This window comes from Gymnoscopelus braueri, assembly GCF_963280865.1.
Source record: "Gymnoscopelus braueri genome assembly, chromosome: 24".
Lineage (NCBI taxonomy): Eukaryota > Metazoa > Chordata > Actinopteri > Myctophiformes > Myctophidae > Gymnoscopelus > Gymnoscopelus braueri.
In genome coordinates this window covers 1214529-1237428 of record NC_137626.1, presented here as the reverse complement: position 1 = coordinate 1237428, position 22900 = coordinate 1214529, and the positions used below count along the sequence as shown (strand labels likewise).

General features: G+C 41.7%; 2 protein-coding genes across 5 annotated transcripts in view; both read right to left on the bottom strand.

The window, feature by feature from the left end:
* The window catches only part of LOC308080949 (protein NLRC3-like), an 80519-nt gene that overhangs the window by 33509 nt on the left and 24110 nt on the right, over window positions 1–22900 (bottom strand). For all 4 annotated transcript variants that reach the window (XM_080423073.1, XM_080423075.1, XM_080423076.1 and 1 more), the window contains 8 exons: window positions 15149–15430; window positions 13465–13563; window positions 12653–12709; window positions 12454–12501; window positions 9954–11745; window positions 5184–5354; window positions 3670–3819; window positions 3507–3553 (listed from right to left, as the gene is read on the bottom strand). In XM_080423073.1, coding sequence (XP_080279199.1) covers window positions 3507–3553; window positions 3670–3819; window positions 5184–5354; window positions 9954–11745; window positions 12454–12501; window positions 12653–12709; window positions 13465–13563; window positions 15149–15430 — 2646 coding nt within the window. The remainder of the gene's footprint in view (window positions 1–3506; window positions 3554–3669; window positions 3820–5183; window positions 5355–9953; window positions 11746–12453; window positions 12502–12652; window positions 12710–13464; window positions 13564–15148; window positions 15431–22900) is intronic.
* LOC308080345 (uncharacterized protein) lies at window positions 16184–21204 on the bottom strand. Its single transcript, XM_080422166.1, has 12 exons — window positions 21051–21204; window positions 20453–20507; window positions 20074–20244; window positions 19802–19880; window positions 19484–19598; window positions 19131–19186; window positions 18528–18569; window positions 18376–18429; window positions 18107–18136; window positions 17841–17876; window positions 17588–17692; window positions 16184–16967 (listed from the first exon to the last, which is right to left on the bottom strand). The coding sequence occupies exons 3-12, from the start codon at window positions 20161–20163 to the stop codon at window positions 16906–16908; spliced, it is 669 nt and encodes a 222-aa protein (XP_080278292.1). The 5' UTR covers window positions 20164–20244; window positions 20453–20507; window positions 21051–21204; the 3' UTR covers window positions 16184–16905.

Genomic DNA, 22900 nt, shown 5'->3' with positions numbered 1-22900 from the left:
CCGCATGGTCTCATAGGGTTAATAAAACATTGGAGAAAAAAAACACTTTGGGCCATGTCTTTCCTTGGGATCATCAAATCCCTATATTAGAGGTCCTATGGATGCCAAAAATCCAGACTAGAAAAAAAAAAGCAGTCGCGCGTGGACCCCTCCTAGGGCCTCTACTAATTTGGGAACTAGCCGATCTACAAGCTCACAACACGTCGCGATGTGACGCATTGTGAGCTTGTAGATCTGCTATTTTCAAACATTTTTGTAGTTTTACTGTTGATACTTTAATTATATTTTAATGCCAATACGTTTGTACTTTTACTCAAGTACATTTTGAATTCCGGACTTTTACTCGTAACTGAGTATTTCTATGTTGCAGTATTGCTACGTTTACTTTAGTAAAATATCTGAGTACTTCTTCCACCCCTTAGCTGAGAGAGAGATGAAGTAGGGACCCCCAACTAATACTTAGTAAGACATTTGGCTCACATGTACTTGGTGTTTCTTTTTTTGACTCTACACCAAACTTCTTCACCAACAATAGCAGATCTACAAGCTGACAACGAGTCACAGCGCGACCTGTTGTCAGCTTGTAGATCGGCTATTTTGATCGGTAGAGCGGCTATTTTGGTTGATCTACAAGATCAGCTTGTAGATCAGCTATATTATCTATGTCAGCTTGTAGATCGGCTATTTTCGGTGAAGGTTCCCCCCAGATTAGGGATGCTTGGGGTTCAAGTGGTTAGTGTAAAACAAACAAAAAGAGAGAAAATATTCTATCACACATAGGTTTGGGGGACCCCCTGTAGTAACTCTACCCCCCTAGGGGTCCCCGACCCCCTGTTGAAGACCCCTGGCCTACCATTTTGATTGGTCAGAGGGGTAGCAGTCGGCAGCGAATATCCGCGAAAATGCGGTGAATTGACTTTATAAGGTTTTTATAAAAAGATGAATTATTCGCATGAAAAAAATCTCCCCCGGTGTGTAAGGACCTTTAATGTGACATAGTTCTGTTTGACACAATGCTGAACACCCTCCAACTCTACATACTTTACTAATAGTTTTTACTATATTTTGACACTTGCTTTGGCAATGTAAACGTATGTTTTCTCATGCCAATAAAGCTCCTTTGACTTGAATTGACATGTTGTGAGCTTGTAGATCTGCTATTTTGACTATATTTTAAATAGGGCTTACGTGGTTAATTCAAATGTACTTTTTCCCAACGGGCATCAGTCCCATGGGCATGGGCATAGTGTGGTTAAAGTATATACATGTGTGAAAACAGTAAACAGGGCATCTCTAGACCCAACAGTGATTCATCTGATATTTAATAAGGTACAGTAATAGTAATAGCCTTGAATGGATCTAGTTCATATGTGGAACTATATTTATTTCCATTTTTGGATCACTGTACATACAATCTATTTGATCTATTGTACTAATATCTCACCCTTAGTGTATAATTCTAGAATCCTATGTGGACAGCACAGTTATAGGCAGGGTTCAACCAAGACTAAGCTGGAATTTGTAATAAACCGTGGTAGACAAGGCACAATTTCAGAAAATGTGCTTATTTATGATATACATGTTTTCTAGGGGTATTAAGGGGTGCTGAATACAAATCTGTTGTATGTCCAACTCAAATGAGTGCTAATGCTCAAAATGGACAATTTAAAGATGGCGGCCACCACTATGCTGAAATATATTAAACACATACATTTTTGACTAAAGAAGGTGGAAACTTGAAACAAATAGCTTTTTAAGGTTTTCATATATGGGGAATCCAATTATGCCATATTCTGATTTGAGATCAAATTTGGGGAAACTGCTCGGAACCATATATATAGTCAGGGTTATTGCAAAAAATAAAAATAAAAATCCTTACCAATAAATGTGTTCAGCAATATGTTTGGAAAGGTGTCTGGTAACACAAACATGAAAAAATAAAATAAAAGGGGAAAATGCCTATAAGGGAACTGGTGACAGCTGCTGAATGTTGGGGTACCCACAACACTATGTGGGAACATTTTAAAATGTTTAATTCTGCCTTAAGTAGCTTGTTTGGAGTCAAACTAGGGTTTTTCATGATTCTGGATTAATTGCAAACACTTGTTTTGCACCAATAGCACTCCTTGGCAGAAAATTAAAACAACCACACCCACTTTTCCCTCTCGTCACAAACCCATTTATTGTGTGAAAGTATACAGTATATTGATGAGTACATAACTGTTTAATTTCTTTATTTCAATTTCTCAAAGATACTGCTCCACAATGTCAAATGCCTCAAAGTCACCGAGGGGCCTGGTAGCTCAGAGGTGAGGAGTGGGTGCTGGTGTGGAGGTCAGTAAAAGGGTCTGTGCGGGAGTGCAGCAGGGCTGGGGTGGTAGAGCGGGGTCTGGGTGGGAGTGGATGTGGAGGTAAGAGTGGGGCTAGAAGTCCAGGAAGTCCTGGGCTGTCCCCCTCTCCCCTCTACGGATTTGAAAAGCTCCAGACTCGGGGACTAAGCTGGACCATCAGCTGTGGGGAAGATGGGCTCCTCAGTGTGGATACAATGGAGAGACATGGACCTTATGGGCCTGGAGAGGGTGTGGTTTACTGCAGAGATGTCAGAACCTACCATGGGTGTCTATAGGCAGGGATGGTGTAGAGTGTGGTGGGGATAGGGTTCACCTTTGCTTGTTGCAAAAGTATTATTATTTTTTTGCTTTTTAAAAGCAAGAGTGGAAACAACCCATGATGCCCTGGGCTCCAGTCTCCCCATTATAATCCTACTCTAACTGACCTCCAGGCCCATAATGGACCATGTCCCTGCTGCTATCTGACAGACAAGCATTGCTTTCCACATACACTCGATGCTCAGACTCTGTGTTTTTGGTCTAGAGCTTTTTAACTTTGGAGAGGGGAACAGCCCAGGACCCTCTGGGCCATAATGATCAGTTACTGGGTGGGGACTCCTGGTAATATTACTGGTCTTAGACAAACATGAAACAACCAGATCTCCTGTGAGCCAGTCTGACATAGAGATATCTCTGTCTGCCTGACACACAGCCATGCACAACATGGAGGTCTTACAAACACCACCACCGGGGACCAACTCTCCTCACTGCCTATGTCCGCCCACAAGTGTCTATCTTGGGCATAGGACCCAGCATTATCTGCCTGGAGGAGAGAAGCACAGGGCTTTCTTGGCCCCCATAACTTTGATTTTCTGTGCTCCAAGTGCCCAGAGAGCTATCCAGTGTCCCCCAACCCCCATACTCCCCTCTATACTCACATGAGGGGGCTTTAGGTTAACTAAACTATTAGACCAGACCCACTTTTCTTTTGTGGCTTTTCTGCCTTTATTGATAGTATATCGTCAGCACATTATATTGATGGTTTCATCTTAATTCACAGTAAGATATCAATGAGTGAATGTCACATGCTGCTGTGTTTATGAGCTGTTCATCTACATAGCTGGATGTGTGCTGCTTTGATTTCATGAATAAAACAGAATAACGAATAAAACTTACACTTCCTCACACCTGGTTTCAGCCTCTTCTCTCCACTATGGTCGACACTGGGGTGGTGGGAGGATGGGGGAGACAAAGTCAGGCCTGCATATTGTCTCTGGTGATAAAAAACAATTACTGATATACATTTGCAATAAGTGAGTGGCAGCAAGTCTCTCCATACCTGAGAGTCTGCAGTGGTAGAGTAGACAGTAGCTCTGCTGATGAGTCTAGATGATTGTAGTTCAAATCCAACACTTTTAGATGGAAGTTGGACTTCAGAGCCGAGACCAGATAAGAACAGCCTTTCTCTGTGACCATACAGCCTGACAACCTACACACACACACACACACACACACACACACACACACACACACACACACACACACACACACACACACACACACACACACACACACACACACACACACACACACACACACACACAAAATGGTTTATTGGGGCTCCTTACAAATTGCATTGTTTGTTTTTAATGTTAATAATTGAAGTAGCTATTCTTCTTCATAATATATATTTTTAAAAGTGATATACTGTAGTTAGTGGCAGTGACTGAGACAACAGACTGAAAAACAATGCTGTATAACTGAATGTGTGTGAGCGCACATGCGCGTCCGCAACTGGTTGCGGCCCACATCAAGTCACCTTTTGACCAATGTGGCCCGGACCCCAAAATGAGTTAGACATCCCTGACTTAGACGGCGCACGTCTGTCGTTTTAACGTTTGCAGTTTGGTCATATCTTGTCCCATGAAGTCACTATAGTACTATTCTGGAGTGAATATATTGTGTACCAATTTGCGTTGTGTTTGGAAAAAATCGGTAGGTGGAATATTAAAAAAAATGTTTGGCAAAAGTCGGCCTCCTGGTGGCGCTATAAAATGCTGATGTGAAAAATACAGGTTAAAGGTTTTTCTTGGCCTCTAGGGAGTGTGTGTGCAAAGTTTCACGCCGATCGGTCCAGTTATAATTTACAAATCGGCCTCTTATAAACGATTGACTGTCTTTAACTCATCTTGAATCAAGGTCAATGTGTCTTTCATAATAAGTTCATCTCCTTTTGCTTGATGAAGGCGGTTCTTAATTTCATTATCTTGATCAAAGACAAAGATTTGTGAGAATTTGGGCATCTTTGTACTGTCAGGAAAGATTGCAGGTGGAGTAATGTGGTACATCTGGCCACTCATCTTGAATGTCTTTGGTCCTTGTCCTTTGAACTCCACTATCTTACCAGTGACGTTCCTGGAAGCCATTGATACTAAACCATTATACTGCCTGATGTTGTCCATGAATTGCCTGGATTGGAGAGAGTCCCTGTCAAACAGAGATTGTAGTCTAGGAGTGGGATCCATGAATGTTTGGAGTTGGATCTTGGTCTGATAGGAAAATCAGAGAATCGATCAAACCGAGAGTCCGATCACTGATCGAGGTGGGGTAAGATGCCTAAAACATAGCCATAGCTCTGATCAACGTTAATCGGGCCAACGGTGCCGGAGATTATATGCTCATTGACAGACGGACGGACACAAACACACATGGACGGACGGACACACACTGACAAGGTGCAAAACATAGTCTCGGCCACGCCTTCGGCCTGGCAGAGACAATTAGTCTAAGCTCCATGTCTGTTTACTTCACAATTGAAATAATCATCTGTTGAACAGCTTCAGGAATACTTACATGAGGGTCTCCAGTGTACAGTGTGGATCCTTCAGTCCAGATGAGAGCTTTGCCACTCCTGAATCCTGCAGATCATTGTTGCTGAGATCCAGTTCTATTAAACTGGAGCTGGAGCTGAGAACTGATGATAACTCCTCACAGCATCCCTCTGACAGGTTACAGCCACTCAGCCTGAAGAAACAGTAGTGGTTCAATCAATGCTTGTATTTTTTTAAGAAACATCTCATAATATATTAAACATATCCAGTTGTAAATCACTTAATAAATAAAATAGAAAATGTATTCCTCATACTTTTACGATTTTATCATATGACTTTAGATGGTAATGATAAAAATCAATTGAATGGGGGTTATGCTTCATCCCGTTCTGTCAATGTGTTGCATGTTTGCACATTTTCATGGAACACGGTCACAAAGTCAGAATTATATAATTGATCAAATCACACATATATTGATATTTGGGGATCCATGCCTCTGCACCGTGACCCAATGTGACACGTTGTGAGCCTGTAGAACGGCTATTTTCGTTCAAAAAAGTGGGTGGTTAAGAAATGCTTTTTTACAAATTCAACCATAGGTGGATGACAGGCGCTAGTGCAACCCAGTCCACAGCAATGATGTGCAAAGTGATTAAAGTGTTGTAGAACATTTCAGAGACTGTTGCAGCGGTCTGACTTGCAGGTCAGCACATGCCGTCAAAATGGTTCTACTTGTTCAATCGCAAGCATAACGTTTCAAAAGCTATGACATGTTTAATAGTGCGGGCCCTTAAGTCCATTTTTATGTTACAATAGTTCACTTTGTGATACAAGCGCCAAATTTGGCATGAACAATGCCTAGGATAATTTTGGTATCAACATATGAGTTTTTACCACCCCCCCCCCCCATGTCTGGAACACAAATTGTTCTAATCGTCACATTTGCTGGCACTCAGCTGTGTGCACTGAAGGCCAAAGCGGTAGCACTTGCATCTACCACGACATTCAGTCTTGCACCGGCATTTTGTCAGTTGTTCACACATCTGGCCAATCGGTAGAGTGTCATCCACGCTACTTGCCAAATGTCACCCTCTGCTCGCCATCCCCAGCTGCAGGGCTCTCTGTATGCATTTGACATACAGTTGCCTGGCTTCAGACACGGGCAACTTGATAAGTGGCATGCTTCACATGATGTGCAAGAGATGCCCTTGTAGGTGGAATGGCATCATAGGACCTCTGCTTCCATGCAAACAGGTAAAATCTTGCATCATCAACCCCATCACCAGTGCTGTTCTTGTCATGCACTGTTACTGGTGGGTATTGACTGACTGAGCTTCTGGAAGACATGAGACACTTTAGGCCACACTTACCGGGTTTCTGTCTTTTTGCCTTTTCCCACGAAAGGCTGACACGACCTCACATCCAGTGAAAGCGTGAAAGAAAAGGATGCCAATGGATGTTTCAGGGCCTAGATTATTCACTAAATCGTGAACTGGTAACCAACAACAATACAGTACAGTGCTGTTCAATAACAATACAGTACAGCACAGTACAGTACTGTGCTGTACAATAGCAATACAGAACAGTACTGTACAGTACAGTACTATGCTGTACAATAACAGAACAGTACAGTAGAGTAAAGTACAGTGCTGTACAATAACAGTACAGTACTGTTTTGTAATGTGTTAGTTTGTCCTGTTTTAAGTGGTTACTTAGTTTTTACTTTACTGTGTTTGTTTTATTTTGTCGTAACGTTTCCTGTCCTGTCTCGTTACCTTGTGATTAGTTTTATTTCTCCACCTGTGTCCCATTAGTCCCTTAGCTCAGTGGTGCGCATTTTGCGCAATCTTTTTACAGTACACCCTCAGAAAACATTTGGATTATCCAATCACAATCCAGGTCAAAAAACACATAAAATGTCTTTCGCCGGCAGCATTTTGGAAAATGGCAGTCATAAATATATCTTTTTGCGTGGCTAACGGGGGGGGATGGGGGCGGTCAAAACTACATTCTGATGCCAAAATAATTTCAATCCAGGTAAAAAAAAATGCTATATGTCTTTAGCTGGCAGCCATTTTGGAAAATGGCAACCATATATTTTTTTCGTGGCTAACGGGGGGAGGGGGTGGGGGGAGTCAAAACTATATTCTGATGCCAAAATAATCAAAAATGGATAATCCAATCACAATCCAGGTCAAAAACAACATAAAATGTCTTTCACCAGCAGCCATTTTGGAAAATGGCAGCCATATTATTTTTTTTGCGTGGCTAACAGGCTTTTGTGAAAAAGTAGGTCCAGAAGAAACTTTGTGGAAGATTTGGCGCTTGTATCACAAAGTGAACTATCGTGTCACTAACCGCCCCACTATAACCAATCCAAGTGTGTACAGCTGTCTCTGGGGACACTCACACGCACAGATGTAAACAAACAAACAAACAAACAAACAATGGCAGAGTTTCGGATGGAGGAGAAAGAAGACCTGTTAATCAAGAATGATCATGTTTATATGACACCCGTTTAAAGAGCTACTCCAACAAAGTCACCAAGAGGCCAGGGGCCTGTTCCTCAAAAGGTGAATTAGAGCTAAAGCCTGGCTTTACCACCTATCCTGGCTTAATTTAGCCAGGATTAGAGCTGAATCGGTTCCACAAAAGCTGAATTATCTTGAAGATTAGTTTAGCCAGTTCACCCTGGCTAAGTTTAGCCTTATCCGATTCCACAAAAGAGAATTGAAGCAAGCCCACCTTAGTTACCATGGCAATTTAGCTGTGAAGTTTAGTATAGTGTAGTGTAGTGACCATGAATCATAATTGTTTCACAATAACTCATGTGATATGTCATTGTCATTCTGTTAACACTATAGTTCATATTGTTGTTAGATGTTTGATAATATATTACTTTTTTTTTTTAATATTATAAAAAATATCTCATACATACATACATACATACATACATACATACATACATACATACATACATACATACATACATACATACATACATACATACATACATACATACATACATACATATATATATATGTATTTAAATATATATATACATTATTAGTTACGGGTTTAAAGGAGCCTCTTTGTAAGTCAATAAGGAGCATATTTTAAATTAAATTATTATTATTTCTAGTCAATGGAGAAATTATTTTTTATTTCTTGTCCACCTTTGGAGTTACATCATGATGGCAAGGTAACTACACAACCCAAATTTCTACCAAAGTGGTCTTGCAAATGTGGGGTTATTGCGTGTCTCGTCCCGTCCCCCGCTCATCCCGTCGCGGTCAACCCCCCCGTCCCACGCCCTCCCCCCCCCCCCCTTCCCGTCCCGTCCCGTCCGTACGTCCTGTTGCCCGTCCGTCGCAAACACACTCTGTGTGTGCTTGCAATACTTTGCCAACGCTTTCTCCCTGGATCTATTTATTGCGGTCACGTTTCCTTTTCTGTTGATAACATGTTTCACTTCCTCATATGCTTGCATGAGCTGCTGCTGTTCGGCCACAGAGAAAAACGCTGCTCGAGTTTTGTTCCCCGCTGCCATGATTGGTCAAGTTCAAGGAATCTGCGCTCGAGTTCATGGTCTTTTATAGAAATACGTCGCTGGCGAATCGCCGCCCATTCAGCCTGGCTTCATTATCCTGGCTGGACACAGCCTGGCTTGACATAGCCTAGCTCGACAAAGTCGCTCCTTTTCAGCCTGGCTTGGCGTTCGAGGAACGGAATAAACGAGGCTTTTCGGACCCGACTTTGTCAAGCCTGGATTTGGCTTAAGGCCAGGCTTATTTAATTCACCTTTCGAGGAACAGGCCCCAGGTCTGTTGTTTATCAACCTAGGCTAATTATTGCTGTGGAGACGGCAATCGGTCTCTGTTCGGCGCCTGGGTGTGGACTGTCCAGTTACAAACCCCAGTTGTAGGATTCTGGTGCAGGTGGTTGCATTGCAAATCTTTGGTCAGGAATGGGCTTTAGTCTATTCAAGTTCTTATCTTCCTTTGCTTCTGTGTTTATAACTCTGTGTCAAACACACACAGCTGCACACTGTGGAGAGCACAAAGCAGAGGGGCAAAGGCGTGGCCAGGTAATTGAGGGCAGGTACTACCGGACCAAATTACTCCAGGTGTGATAAGGACACACACCTGTACCTCATGGAACACTGAGTGGACCTACTGTACAGCCTAAAGCCCTCTTTTGACACACAGAGTGTGAGTGAGACAGTGAGAGACAGAGAGAGCCTCATGAGCTCTGTGCTTTAGCTGGAGACAGTGAAGGTGTTTTAGCACAGACTAAACCTCTCTCTGCTTTTTATAGATAAGCTGCTGAATTACAACGAAGACGTTGTTCCCCGGACTGGGAAGGATTTGTGCTACTTTTTCCCCAAACCCCCTGCCCCCACATTTTGTGAATAAACAAAGACTTTCGGCTGAACTGGCAACCTGTCTGGCATCTTACACACACACGCACGCGCGTGTACACACACACACACACACACACACACACACACACACACACACACACACACACACACACACACACACACACACACACACACACACACACACACACACACACACACACACACACACACACACACACACACACACACACACACACACACACACACACACACACACACACACACACAAATTTTCAAAAAAATCTAAAACTTTTTCATAAATAGCTAAAATAGCAGATCTATAAAGGACTTTGTTAAATGCTTGTATTTCTGTTCCTTTAACAGAACAAAGACATAATATTAAATGTATACAACTATAGGTTCACTTACAGAGCTTTTTTGCAGACTTTGACCAGCGGCAGCAGCCCCAGAAGAGCCTTCTCTGAAGCTTGGTATTTCTTCAGGTCAAACACATCCAGATCCTTTTCTGATGACAGCAACATGAAGACCAGCGCTGACCACTGAGCAGGAGAAAGTTCCTCTGTGGAGAGATTTCCTGAACTCAGGTGCTGTTGGATCTCCTCTTCTAGAGAATCATCATTCAGCTCATTCAGACAGTGGAACAGATTGATGCTTCTCTCTGGAGAGGGATTCTCCCTGATCTTCTTCTTGATGTACTCAACTGTTTCCTGATTGGTCTGTGCCATGCTTCCTGTCTGTTCTAACAGTCTTTGTAAGAGCTTCTGATTAGTCTCCAATGAGAGGCCCAGCAGAAAACGGAGGAACAAGTCCCAGTGTCCATTTGGACTCTGTAAGGCCTTGTCTACAGCACTCTGGTAGAGGTGTTTGATCTTAGATTTGCATCTAAATAGCTTGGATGACTTGGAGGTTGACAGTAGGTTGACACCAGTGTCGAGGAATGAGACAAAGACATGAACAGCAGCTAGAAACTCCTGAACACTCAGATGGAGAAAGCAGTACACCTTTACTTTTGACCACCCTCCATCTACCTCTTTAAACATCTGTGTGAACAGTCCTGAGTACTCTGCTGCATCTTTGATGCTAATGCCACACTCTGTCAGGTCTGCTTCATAGAAGATCAGGTTACCTTTCTTCAGCTGTTTATAAGCCAATTTTGACAGACGCCGAATGGCCTGATTTGGATTCCTGGCAGCATGTGTCTGAGCTCTCTCATTGGTCTGTTTGGACAGAACCAGCATGAAGTGCAGGTACATATTAGTCAGGGTTGTTGGCAGCGCTCCTTTCTCCTCTGTTTTCAACAACAAGTCCTCCAGAACTGCAGCAATGATCAAACAGAAGACTGGGATGTGACACATGATGTGGAGGCTTCGTGATGTCTGGATGTGTGAGATGACTTTGGTTCTCATATCTATCTGATTCTGGCCACTGAATTTTTTCTTGAAGTACTGCTCCTTCTGGGGGTTAGTGAACCCTCTCACCTCTGTCACCCTGTCAACATAAACTCTAGGGATCAGAGTGGCTGCTGCAGGTCGTGTGGTTATCCAGATGCAAGCAGAGGGAAGCAGGTGTCCACTGATGAGGTTTTCCACTAACACGTCCACTGAGGTTGGCTTTGTTTCATCAGTCCAGATGTTATTTTTCAGGAACTGTAGAGGAGGCCGACATTCATCTACACCATCAAAGATGAACAGAACTTTGGAACTGTTGAAGCTGCAGATTCCTGCTTCCTTAATTTCAGCAAAAAAGTGATGAATTAGTTCCACCAGGCTGTATTTCTTCTTCTCCTTCATTATCACATTCAGCTCTCGGAAAGTGAATGGAAACACAAAGTGGACATTCTGGTTGGCTTTATCTTCTGCCCAGTCCAGAGTGTATTTCTGAGTTAACACTGTTTTACCAATGCCAGCAACTCCCTTTGTCATCACTGTTCTGATTGGTTGATCTTGTCCAGGTACAGGCTTAAAGATGTCTTCTAATGTGATTGGTGTTTCTGGTCTGGCTGGTTTCCTGGATGCTGTTTCAATCTGTCTGACCTCATGTTCCTGATTGACCTCTCCCCTCCCTCCCTCTGTGATGTACACCTGTGTGTAGATATCATTCAGAAGTGTTTTTTCCCCTTCATTTGTCATCCACTCCAGCAAACACTGAAACTTCTTGCTCAGTTTAGACTTGAGTTGTTGACACACAGGATGAGGAGTTTCTAAATGACCAAAGAACAGGACATCAATAAGTTCATGTTATGAATAATGTGGTCCTCAAATGAGGTCACTGTTTTAAAGTTAAGAGGTTAAAAGGAGTTATCGAAAAGGCCTTTGATCTCAGGTCATCTAAATTATTGAATAATTAACCTCTTAAAGCAGCACTATGTATCTTAATTTTTAATGAAAAAAATGTAATTCTGTCCAATCTGTTTGTATAGTATGTTAATACATAACTTATACAATTGGGGTGATTGTATGTCTCCCTGCTCTTCTATTGAGACATTTAGATTGTGTCAAAGGTCATGCCTCACCTAGACACAGGATTTGACACAAATTTTGACCTGATGGTCAAGATTCAATTTCTACCCTGAGCAAGCAGGCAGGCTCTATTAGATCAATGGTAAAACATTCAGCACTTGCGTAGGAAACCGGGTTCAAATCCAGGGTAGAAGAGAAAAGTAACATAGTGCAGCTTTAAGCCCTATATAATTTCTCACACAACAAATGAAAAAAAAAATTACGATCTACAAGCTCACGTATCACAACACATTGTGAGGTTGTAGATAGGCTATTTACAGTTTCGAATAATTAAAAAGAGTCAAAGTGAAACACAAATTGAAAATGGTGGTTGAAGCTGATGAGAAATCATAGTCAAATTCATGACATAATAATAAACAATAGAAGAGAAACATAATGTGTGTACATACGATCACTGATGTTCACTTCTGATGTTGAATCACCTCTTAGTGGAAAGTCTATGACACACACACACACACACACACACACACACACACACACATATTATAATATTGTTTTAATAATGACAATCATATTTTAATTATTATGAATTATAGGAGGTTCAACTCCAGACCAGGTTACATCACAAACTGTTTAAATCTAACTCACCTTCAGGATCACGCTCACGCTGAGACCCAGGTGAAGAAAACATCTTCTTTATACGATCTGAGATGAAATTCAAACACAGTGATGACATAACATGACAACACAACACAACACAACACAACACAACAAAAAAATAAAACAAAAGCTACATTAAACTTTAGATTCCATACATGTAAACCATAATTTTAAGAAGATAAGAACATATCAGACATAAATACAAATAATGGAGTGCATGACGTCCACATATCTCTAAGGTATGACCAGGGACATGTAGGAATGGTAGAGGGACAGGGGCTGAAATTTCTAAAAGTACTGGAGAATTATATCTTTGCTTTTTACATTTCTAGACACATTTAGAGGAATATCTCACGTTAAATGAACGTTAGGATGATACTTTGAAGAAAAATAAGCTATCGGCTATTCCGTGTGCAACACTGATCTCCTGGCCTGGAGATGTGGCGTACGGCATGGTTTGTACACATAGCGGGCAATTCTTTCAACATAAAATTATAATTTAGAAAAATCTATTATCTTGAATGCTGCTTTTGGGTACGACATGGAAAGGGCACATTTGCATTTCTTTCACCATATAGTAAAAGCTGCATCCATGGTCTGGAGAGAGGGCACTTTTTACAGACAGGCATTGATGTCTATGTGTGCACGTGCCTGGATATGACATATACAGCATGTACACATACAGCACATATACTGCACAGCATATAACATTAAAGGCACAATGTCTGACCAACTAAAAATGAAAACATTTCATGCATGTTGTATGTTATGTGTAACTTAAAACGAGTAGAGAAACTTACCACGATATTTCACCCCCAGCACCAAACCAACTGCAAGGATGAGAACAACGATAACGCCTCCAACAATGCCTCCAGTGGGTGTAGGTTCGGGTGGAGGTCCTAGGAGAAAGAAGGGTTTAATTTATCAAGGATACTAAATACATGTTCTGCATTGTGTTGAAAAATTGGTTTTATAATGGAGATGTAATTATTGTAAACACAATGAAGGAGGCTCAGTAACGTAGTAGAGGTTCAGTAACGTAGTAGAGGCTCAGTAACGTAGTAGTGGTTCAGTAACGTAGTAGAGGTTCAGTAACGTAGTAGAGGCTCAGTAACGTAGTAGAGGTTCAGTAACGTAGTAGAGGTTCAGTAACGTAGTAGAGGTTCAGTAACGTAGTAGAGGTTCAGTAACGTAGTAGAAGCTCAGTAACGTAGTAGAGGCTCAGTAACGTAGTAGAGGTTCAGTAACGTAGTAGAGGTTCAGTAACGTAGTAGAGGCTCAGTAACGTAGTAGAGGCTCAGTAACGTAGTAGAGGTTCAGTAACGTAGTAGAGGCTCAGTAACGTAGTAGAGGTTCAGTAACGTAGTAGAGGTTCAGTAACGTAGTAGAGGCTCAGTAACGTAGTAGAGGTTCAGTAACGTAGTAGAGGTTCAGTAACGTAGAAGAGCCTCAGTAACGTAGTAGAGGTTCAGTAACGTAGTAGAGGCTCAGTAACGTAGTAGAGGTTCAGTAACGTAGTAGAGGTTCAGTAACGTAGTAGAGGTTCAGTAACGTAGTAGAGGTTCAGTAACGTAGTAGAGGCTCAGTAACGTAGTAGAGGTTCAGTAACGTAGTAGAGTAGTTTCAAAATGCAGCTGATTGTCCTGTATTTATTTTAGGTTTAAAGCTACCAGAATGAATAGTGCGTGCCAAACATCCTGAAGGGGGCGTCAGCAAGTGTCATTTGGTAGAGGCGGACATCTTTGTGGGGTAAAAACAGGTTGACTTAACATTGACCCCCACCAGTATGTCTGCAGCTACTATGCCACGCCCCCTGTGGTAGTAGTAGTGGTTCAGTAACGTAGTAGAGGTTCAGTAAGGTAGTAGAGGCTCAGTAACGTAGTAGAGGTTCAGTAACGTAGTAGAGGTTCAGTAACGTAGTAGAGGCTCAGTAACGTAGTAGAGGTTCAGTAACGTAGTAGAGGTTCAGTAACGTAGTAGAGGTTCAGTAACGTAGTAGAGGCTCAGTAACGTAGTAGAGGTTCAGTAACGTAGTAGAGTAGTTTCAAAATGCAGCTGATTGTCCTGTATTTATTTTAGGTTTAAAGCTACCAGAATGAATAGTGCGTGCCAAACATCCTGAAGGGGGCGTCAGCAAGTGTCATTTGGTAGAGGCGGACATCTTTGTGGGGTAAAAACAGGTTGACTTAACATTGACCCCCACCAGTATGTCTGCAGCTACTATGCCACGCCCCCTGTGGTGACGACACGTTGGCAAGCACTATAAGAGTAGAATGGCATTGGCCAGACTGATAACATGGATTCACTCTCACATTCCTCCCCGGTATCAGTCTGGACTTCAGCCCATAGGGAGCGAGTATGAGAAATCAGAAAATGATCGGGCCAATCAGTGACTGCGTTTCAACTGCTGTCCGTACAACAGTGAAAAGCATCAAAATCATTTTTTGATTTCTCATACATAACGGCTCCATAGTAAATACATACCTTCATGATAAAGCAGGTTGTCAAGGGGATCACTCTGCTCCACACTGAACATGTTCTTCACTTCACAAGTTAATGTTTTAACTTTCCCATCTTCATCCTTGGTGACAATCAGCCGTTTAGAGTTTGGTCCAGAGTCAGACACCATCCATTCACCTTCATCTTTCTTCCACAGATAGGTGACAGGACCTGACTCTGTGACGTCCCCATAACAGTCCACCAAGCAGCTGGTAGAGTTAGCTTTACAAGGTTCCTTGATGGCCACCTTTGGTGTTGGGACTTTCTCTGTTGAGGACACAGAATGAAGACTCAGAATTACTGCTGATGTCTCCCACATGGAAAGAACCTATATGCGTCATATATGTTTGTAATATAGGACCGCATATATGTTCGCATACATAAAATTGGCACCTTTCCTATATGTATATGTACATATATGTGCATATATGTACATATACATATATGTACATATATGTGCATATACATATAGGAAAGGTGCCAATTTTATGTATGTAACATATAGGTACATATGACCTGTATGTAACATATAGGTACATATATGACCTGTATGTACCTATATCTACATATATGCAATGAAACATAATTATATGATACCTATATCACCTATAAAATAGGTGAAATAGGTGATAAGTTTGTACACATTAATCAAATCCAATAGAAACCCCAATGTAGAACTTTAACACTTTATTTAAACAAGTTATAATATGAAAACATGAAACATTATGGCTTTTAAAGTGTCAAACAGCTGGATAAAAAAAAAAGATATAAAATTAAATTAAATTAAATTAAGCTCCGGGACACTCCTTTTCCCCTGCCAGGCTTTTGGAAATGCCAAAACCCTGAAGAATGACAACTCAAGTCCCTTTGGGAAGTACATGGACATCCAGTTTGACCACCAGGTTAAATTAAATTACTCCAGTTTGTAATTATACCTGTACAATTTCAACATGACTTCTGTTATGGCTGGGCCACCTACAGTATATGAATAGAGCATCATTCCCCCACAGGTGGGAGCTGTTGGAGGCCACATCCTAAGTTACCTGCTGGTTATCTGGTAGCAAAACCTCTGAACGTGATCGTTTGGATTGCTCAGGAAGGACACAGACCCAAGAGAATAGACAGACAGAAGTTACTCATCATTGATGTTTTATTAATGAATCCCTAATCTTAGTTACAATTAAATGTGAATCCCTAACCAATAACAGAAGTTATAAGACCAATATGAATTACCAATGTTTCAGCAGCAAGCAGAGCGCTCCGGACACCGAATATTGTTGAGAGTGAATACTAATGTTCATGTTGTGATTAATATACCGTAGTGCATCAGCACGTCCGCTTGGTCCATCAGTTCGTCGAACGATGGGGAGGTGCTCTGGGCCTCCTCCCATCTTGCCTTCAGGTCAGGTCGGGGCTCGCTGACCGCTAGGATGTCTGTCGCCATCGAACGACCCTCTCCATGGTAGTGGACATTCGTCATGCTTGGTGTTTGTGTTGGGTGACTGTGGAGGAGTGCAGGGGATGGGGTGCACGCGGATACGTGATCGCCAGCTCCGTTCAGATGAATGGTGGGAGCCATCAGAACAGCAGGCCGTGGCACAGGTCATCGTGCCATGACCGTCGAGGCAGCAATGCAACAGTGGGGCCTCTCGGACAGTGCCCACTGTGAACCTGGAGACCCCCTACAGACTGTGGAACACATCATGACCAGCTGCCCGAAACACCGCCCACCACATGGCGACCTAGGCCTGATGAACCTGGATGACGAGACGCTGGACTGGCTTGCTGCAACGGAGCTGAGGATCTGATGACATACGCAAGAAGAAGATTGATGTGTTAGACTTTAATTAATTAGTTATAGGAAATATTAGTAGGGGGGGGCACGGTGGCACAGTCGGTAGTGCTGTCGCCTCACAGCTAGAAGGTCCTGGGTTCGATTCCCGCAGGGGACGCTGTGGGCGCTGGGGGTGTGTTCTCTCCTCCGCGTCATCAGTGCCCATACCCTAGGTGGGGTTGGCGAAAGGGCCTTTCTGTGTGGAGTTTGCATGTTCTCCCCTCAGCTCAAAAACCTGCCTACCAGTGACATGACAGGTCATCATTTTCAATGTCCATTAGCTTGAAATGATGTCACTGGTAGGCAGGTTTCTGAACTGTCCACAGGCAAAGACCACCTCTGAGACAGAAATGGTGCCATCTTATTGTGAGCATTACAGAGGACCACTTATATGAAGTTAAGGTTGGAAATGGGTGAAGTGCTTCTTTAAGAGTGGATGCATTTCAGGCTCATTCCATGGTGAGGAAAATGCATCTGTTCTTATTTACTTGAGATAAAAGTTAAAATACTTAATTAAATTAAATATCCATCATAAAAATTGCCAAATCCACTGTAGTAAACCTAGTATTTTGAGGTGCAGATTGACTCACCAAACATGCAGTCCTGCATCAGCGTGTCCTTGAAGGCCCTCTTCTTATTCCTTGTTTTCTCTGATGGCACAGTGTGGTAGGGGCTGGAGTTATACATTGGCATTCCTAGAGAAAGACAGACAGAACAAATAAATAAGGCAAATAAGCACCATAAAAGTAGTTATCAATGAGCACCATATACACTAGCAAGTGTACCTAGTGCATGTCTGGTGGTAAAAAAAAAAGTGATTTGAGAATGTGTTAGTTAACTCACCTTTATAGCCTTGGGGGTGATGATTGCCAGCGAAGTCTAAAAAGAGGACAATTAAAATATTAAAAAAAGCTTGTATGCAATTTATCAAGACTGTATGTTTTAATGTTTAGAGTAGCAGGAGCTATAAGTTCAAATATGTCAGTCTTTAATAAGTTACAGTATGTCATGGCACAATAGCCAAGGCACAGCAACTGTTTAGTAATGGCTAATAAAATAATCACAAATGTATAAAAAGGCTCTTGTTGACACAGGGACAACAGACATACCATTCCTTACTTGTCCAGTGTGGTTCCCTCCTGAAATGGATTAAAATAGCCCTAATTAGTCACTGTAAAATACAAGTTCTCATATAATATCGTGCCAACATTAACAGATCCTTGCAAAATAGTGAGACACTGAATTCATATATGCACTCAACTTTACATTTCCACCCATTTAACTAACATTTCCAGTCAGTGAACCACCACCTATTGAAACAGACTGGAGACACACTAAGAGTGGCTGAGAGAATCATCTCGCCTATTAGTCTACTTACCATGATTGCAGGGGTCCATTGACTCCAACTCTGCCAAGAAGCTTCCACCAAAGCCTAAAATGAGAGAACACAAAACATGAACTATGAATTCTATCTAAAGCACATTTACAATCTGTCCACCCTGAGGTAGTAGTGTGAAGTGGTTCACTTACCATTATTAGGCTGGTTATCCTCCGAGCAGCTTCCTCCAGAGGCTAAAAGAAGGGAACACAAGACATGAATAGTGGACGATGTAACCTTTGAACACATAACCTGAACTAAATGCTTGTAAAGCTTTCATGCAATTACATTTGGTTTTGCCATGTTAGTAATTAATGACATACCACTGCTTGCATTTGGTGTTGGTACAGAAGGGTACTGGCTGGATTCTGGCAGCACTGTATTAATAAATACCGGTAAGTGGAATTATACATGGCAATACTTAAAGTAGGTGTAGCAGTTAGTGTCATAACTGACAGTGTCACCACTGTACCTGGAAAATTAGGTGGCTTGAAAAAAAAATCGCTTCACACTGCTGTTTTCTGGCTCATCTGACTTAGGCCAATTCTAAAAACACCTCCTAAAACCTAACCTAAGTTTTCTGAAAACGTTCAAATTTTTACTAAAAAAATTTATAAAACATTATGTTGCCATACATATAGCAACAACTAATGAGACACAGAGGTGGCTCCCGGATTGAATGGTATAACAACGTATAGGTTACAACAGGTCTAAATAGAAAAGAGGTGGTGCCCGTGCTGCTATAATTATTATACTTGGCCAGGCCTTGTGTATTGCAGTGAATCCTCTCCAGTCCTCTTGTAGCACAACCCTGAAAATTTAGAGGGAAACAAATAATTCAATAAATATATGCACAAAACAATATATATATATATATCAGCCAAATTATTAATTTATCAGGTCCTTCCAAAATATTTTACACTCACGTATATATAATATACACACACACACACACACACACACACACACACGTATATATATATATATATATATATATATATATATAAATTATTATAAAACTTACATTAACCACTTTAGCCCTATTTTATACATAGGACATTTGAAAATAGCAGATCTACAAGCTCACCACATGTTGCATCGGACTTACAGATCGATGAAGGCCAACTTAGATTCCTCGATAGTGTACCGGAACACTTTTCGGCCAACCTTGTACACAGTTGGTGGAAGCAGTAGGTGGCTCAGAGCAAGTTCCCCCAAACAATCTGTAGGAAGACAATTTTATAGGTATCAATATGTAGAATGGCATATATGTGATTTGGTCATTTAGTAGCAAAATAAAGTCTGCTGTACAATATAACAATGTATTACCGGGTGTTAATTCATCAAGCGACGAGATTAGTTTCCCTTCCCGATTGTTATAAACAATGCATCCACATCTGTAAACGTATACTCCTTCCTAACTTACCATGCCTGTAGTGAATAGATGTGGGAACGCTTGGCGGATCCCCTGAATGTCCCACTGGTTTTCCCTTATCGACTTGGCCCTGTTTGATAGTTTGCAGAAAGCACAGCAGTACAAGAATGTTAAAAGGATAACAAAATGCCCCGAGGGCAGTTGCAGACAGTTGCTCTTTTATGGCAGTTTTGGGGGGTATGCATGTACCATGAGGCACATGCATAGGCAAAATGACATTGAATGAGTGCTGCAGCTAGTGTCCTCAGTGCATTCCTACTGACCTGTACACTGCTGTATCCTGCATGTATGCCAGCTTCATTACTTTGTGGCGGTGTCTGCTGCGTGCTCTGTGACCCGTCCTGTGGTCTCATCCTCTTCCTGATGTTCCGAAGCCCATCTTGGAGGAGCCCAGTGGCTGGGCTGTGGTTCCGTCCTGGGGTGAACCAGATTCCCTGTCAAGAAATGAAAGTCTTTGGTTAATAGAGATGAGGCACATTTTGATTTTGACAGCGTGGCTACAAAATGTGGCTGAGCCATCTAGAACAGGGTTTGTCTGTATGTCTGTCTGACGACACCAGGCATCAAACAGTACAGAAGGCCAGTACTCTGGTGCTGGGAGATGAGTAGCATCAATTCCTCTATAAAATGTTAATTACTTACGAAGCCACTGCTTGAGTCGTCCTTCAAGGAGGGAAACCCAAGAATCAAAGAGGGCCTTTTTGGTGTCATTGGTAGGACTGCAAACACAGAAAAACTAAATTACCAGCAGGGTCAAACAAGATTTTAAGTATTGCTAAAACATGTGTCGCACCCCAGTATAATGGCTGTGGCATATTCTGCAGCTAATAGGGATCCTAATACATTAAAAGCACTACTGAAGGTGTGTTTTGGTACATGTGTTGTGCATGTTTATGTTGGTGGTCTAGGTACTGTAAATGTCAGACTTGAAAGTAGTGTCCCGTCTTATCTTTTCCCCTGAAAGAAGATTCATATAACTTTTTCAAACTAACATAACATTCAAGCAAAACACTTTTTAATTACCCCTCTCCAAACTTCTCCATGAGGCGAGACACCAAAATACGGACGAGGCACCTTCTTTGCGAAGGGATGATCACATTCTCATCAAGGCTCCCCAGGATCAGCTTACCTTCAGCAGAGCCTGTGAGAATCTGGCAGATATAGAGAAAATTGCAAGGAGGGACAACATTGCAGATATTGTTTATTACTCTTTAGTGTTGATTTAAGGAAAAAGTTCAACCCAAGTCTCAAAAAGTGGAGCTTACAAATTGTGGAATTATATATAGTGTTTGTGGTATCGTCGCTGGTACCACAGGTGCCGCTGAGTCCTCCATGGAGGGTGGACGTGTGGCAGTTGCCATTCCTTCCTCCATGAGGGGTAGAGGTGTGGTAGTTGGTTGGACATCAGGACTTGTAGGTGGCACAGCAGGTTCAGTCTAAACAGAAAACCCAGGTTAATGTAACAAACAGTGACAGCCACCTAGAATTGCCGGATGAGCATCAGTAATGTAAGTTAGTGTGCCCCACCACACTAGCGGACTCAGAAGACTGCACACAGTATGCATGGTGTGAAAGATGTGCACCAGAAAGGACATTCTCACTGCCAAAGTTTTGATAAATTCAGAGACCTGTGTAAAGTATAGTTTACATTGTGTGTGTGTGTGTGTGTGTGTGTGTGTGTGTGTGTGTGTGTGTGTGTGTGTGTGTGTGTGTGTGTGTGTGTGTGTGTGTCTGTGTGGGGGGGGGTAGCCTCTCACATCTGCAGTGATCTAACTATACTTACAAGTCTTCTAAATCTTTTGAGGAACTTGAGCCTGGGGGCCAGCTTTTGGGATCAATTGGCTGATGGTCCTCACGTCTAAAAGAAGAAAACTCTCATCGTCAATTCCCTCGTCTGAAAGACAAAAACACAAAATACAAGGACATCTATATTTAAACCACAGAGAACAGCAAAAAATAAGAGGATAATAACATGGAAGCTATTGGAATAAAAATGCATTTTCAGTAACATAATACAAGCACTGATTGAGCACTAAAATACAATACAGTCAATTCCATGACATTTCAAATAATTCCTACCTATGCAGACCATCTGCTTGCTGTGAATGTAAAAAAAAAATCATGTTCTTACCTTTAAAATGTATCAATAAGGTCTAGCAGCTGCCACTCTGTCAATGTGTCACACACAAAACTGTCCATTGATCTGAGACAAAAAACACATAGAGCTTAAATAAAACAAAACATAAAATGTACATTTGCATGACTTGAAACTCACTGCTGCGGGTAATTTATCCAGTTGATGAGGCTGGCATGAAACTGACAAATGTCTGCTTCTCCCATTTAAAAAAAAATTATTACCTGTTGTATTTAGCACACATGAGCCCCACTTACTATGGTTATTAGCATTGTATTTTATCTGCAGACTTAGGCTTTGGGTTATATCAAAGCCTTTATTTTTAAATAGAGTGATACACTTAACTAAAACAATCAGATCACAAGTGTTCTTTATTTTGTGTTCACAATAGTGATATGAGTGAAGAGTGACTGCTAGAAACAGCTCAACCCCCTTTATCCACAATAGAGCAAGATTAGTTAACCAACTACACCAGTGGTTCTCAACCTGTAGGTCCCCACATGATTTTGGGGGTCCCCAGATGACAGTGAAGTGACTTTAATGATTTTTAATACATACAAAAAAACATTACTGCATCAAAAGTAAACAAACTATACTATAAAAACTGGTCAAACATTGGCCAAATTGTCAATTATTATAAGAAAGAGGCAAAACATTTAAAAATAGCAGATCTACAAGCTCACAATGCCTCGCGTGTCAAGCCATTGTGAGCTTGTAGATCTGCTATTTTCACATTATTTACCCTGGGGACCTCAGTTCAAATACGGCCTGAAAAGGTTGTGAACCACTGAACTACACCACTGATGACCGCACAGGGCATCAGCCATGTTATCATAATGTTTGCTAGCTACAATAGCTAACAGCTGTTAGCTGTTGATAAACAAACATGGTGAGTTCATGGTTGCTACGTCACCCAGTGACTGTATTTGGTCATCTAATGTTAATTTGATATTACG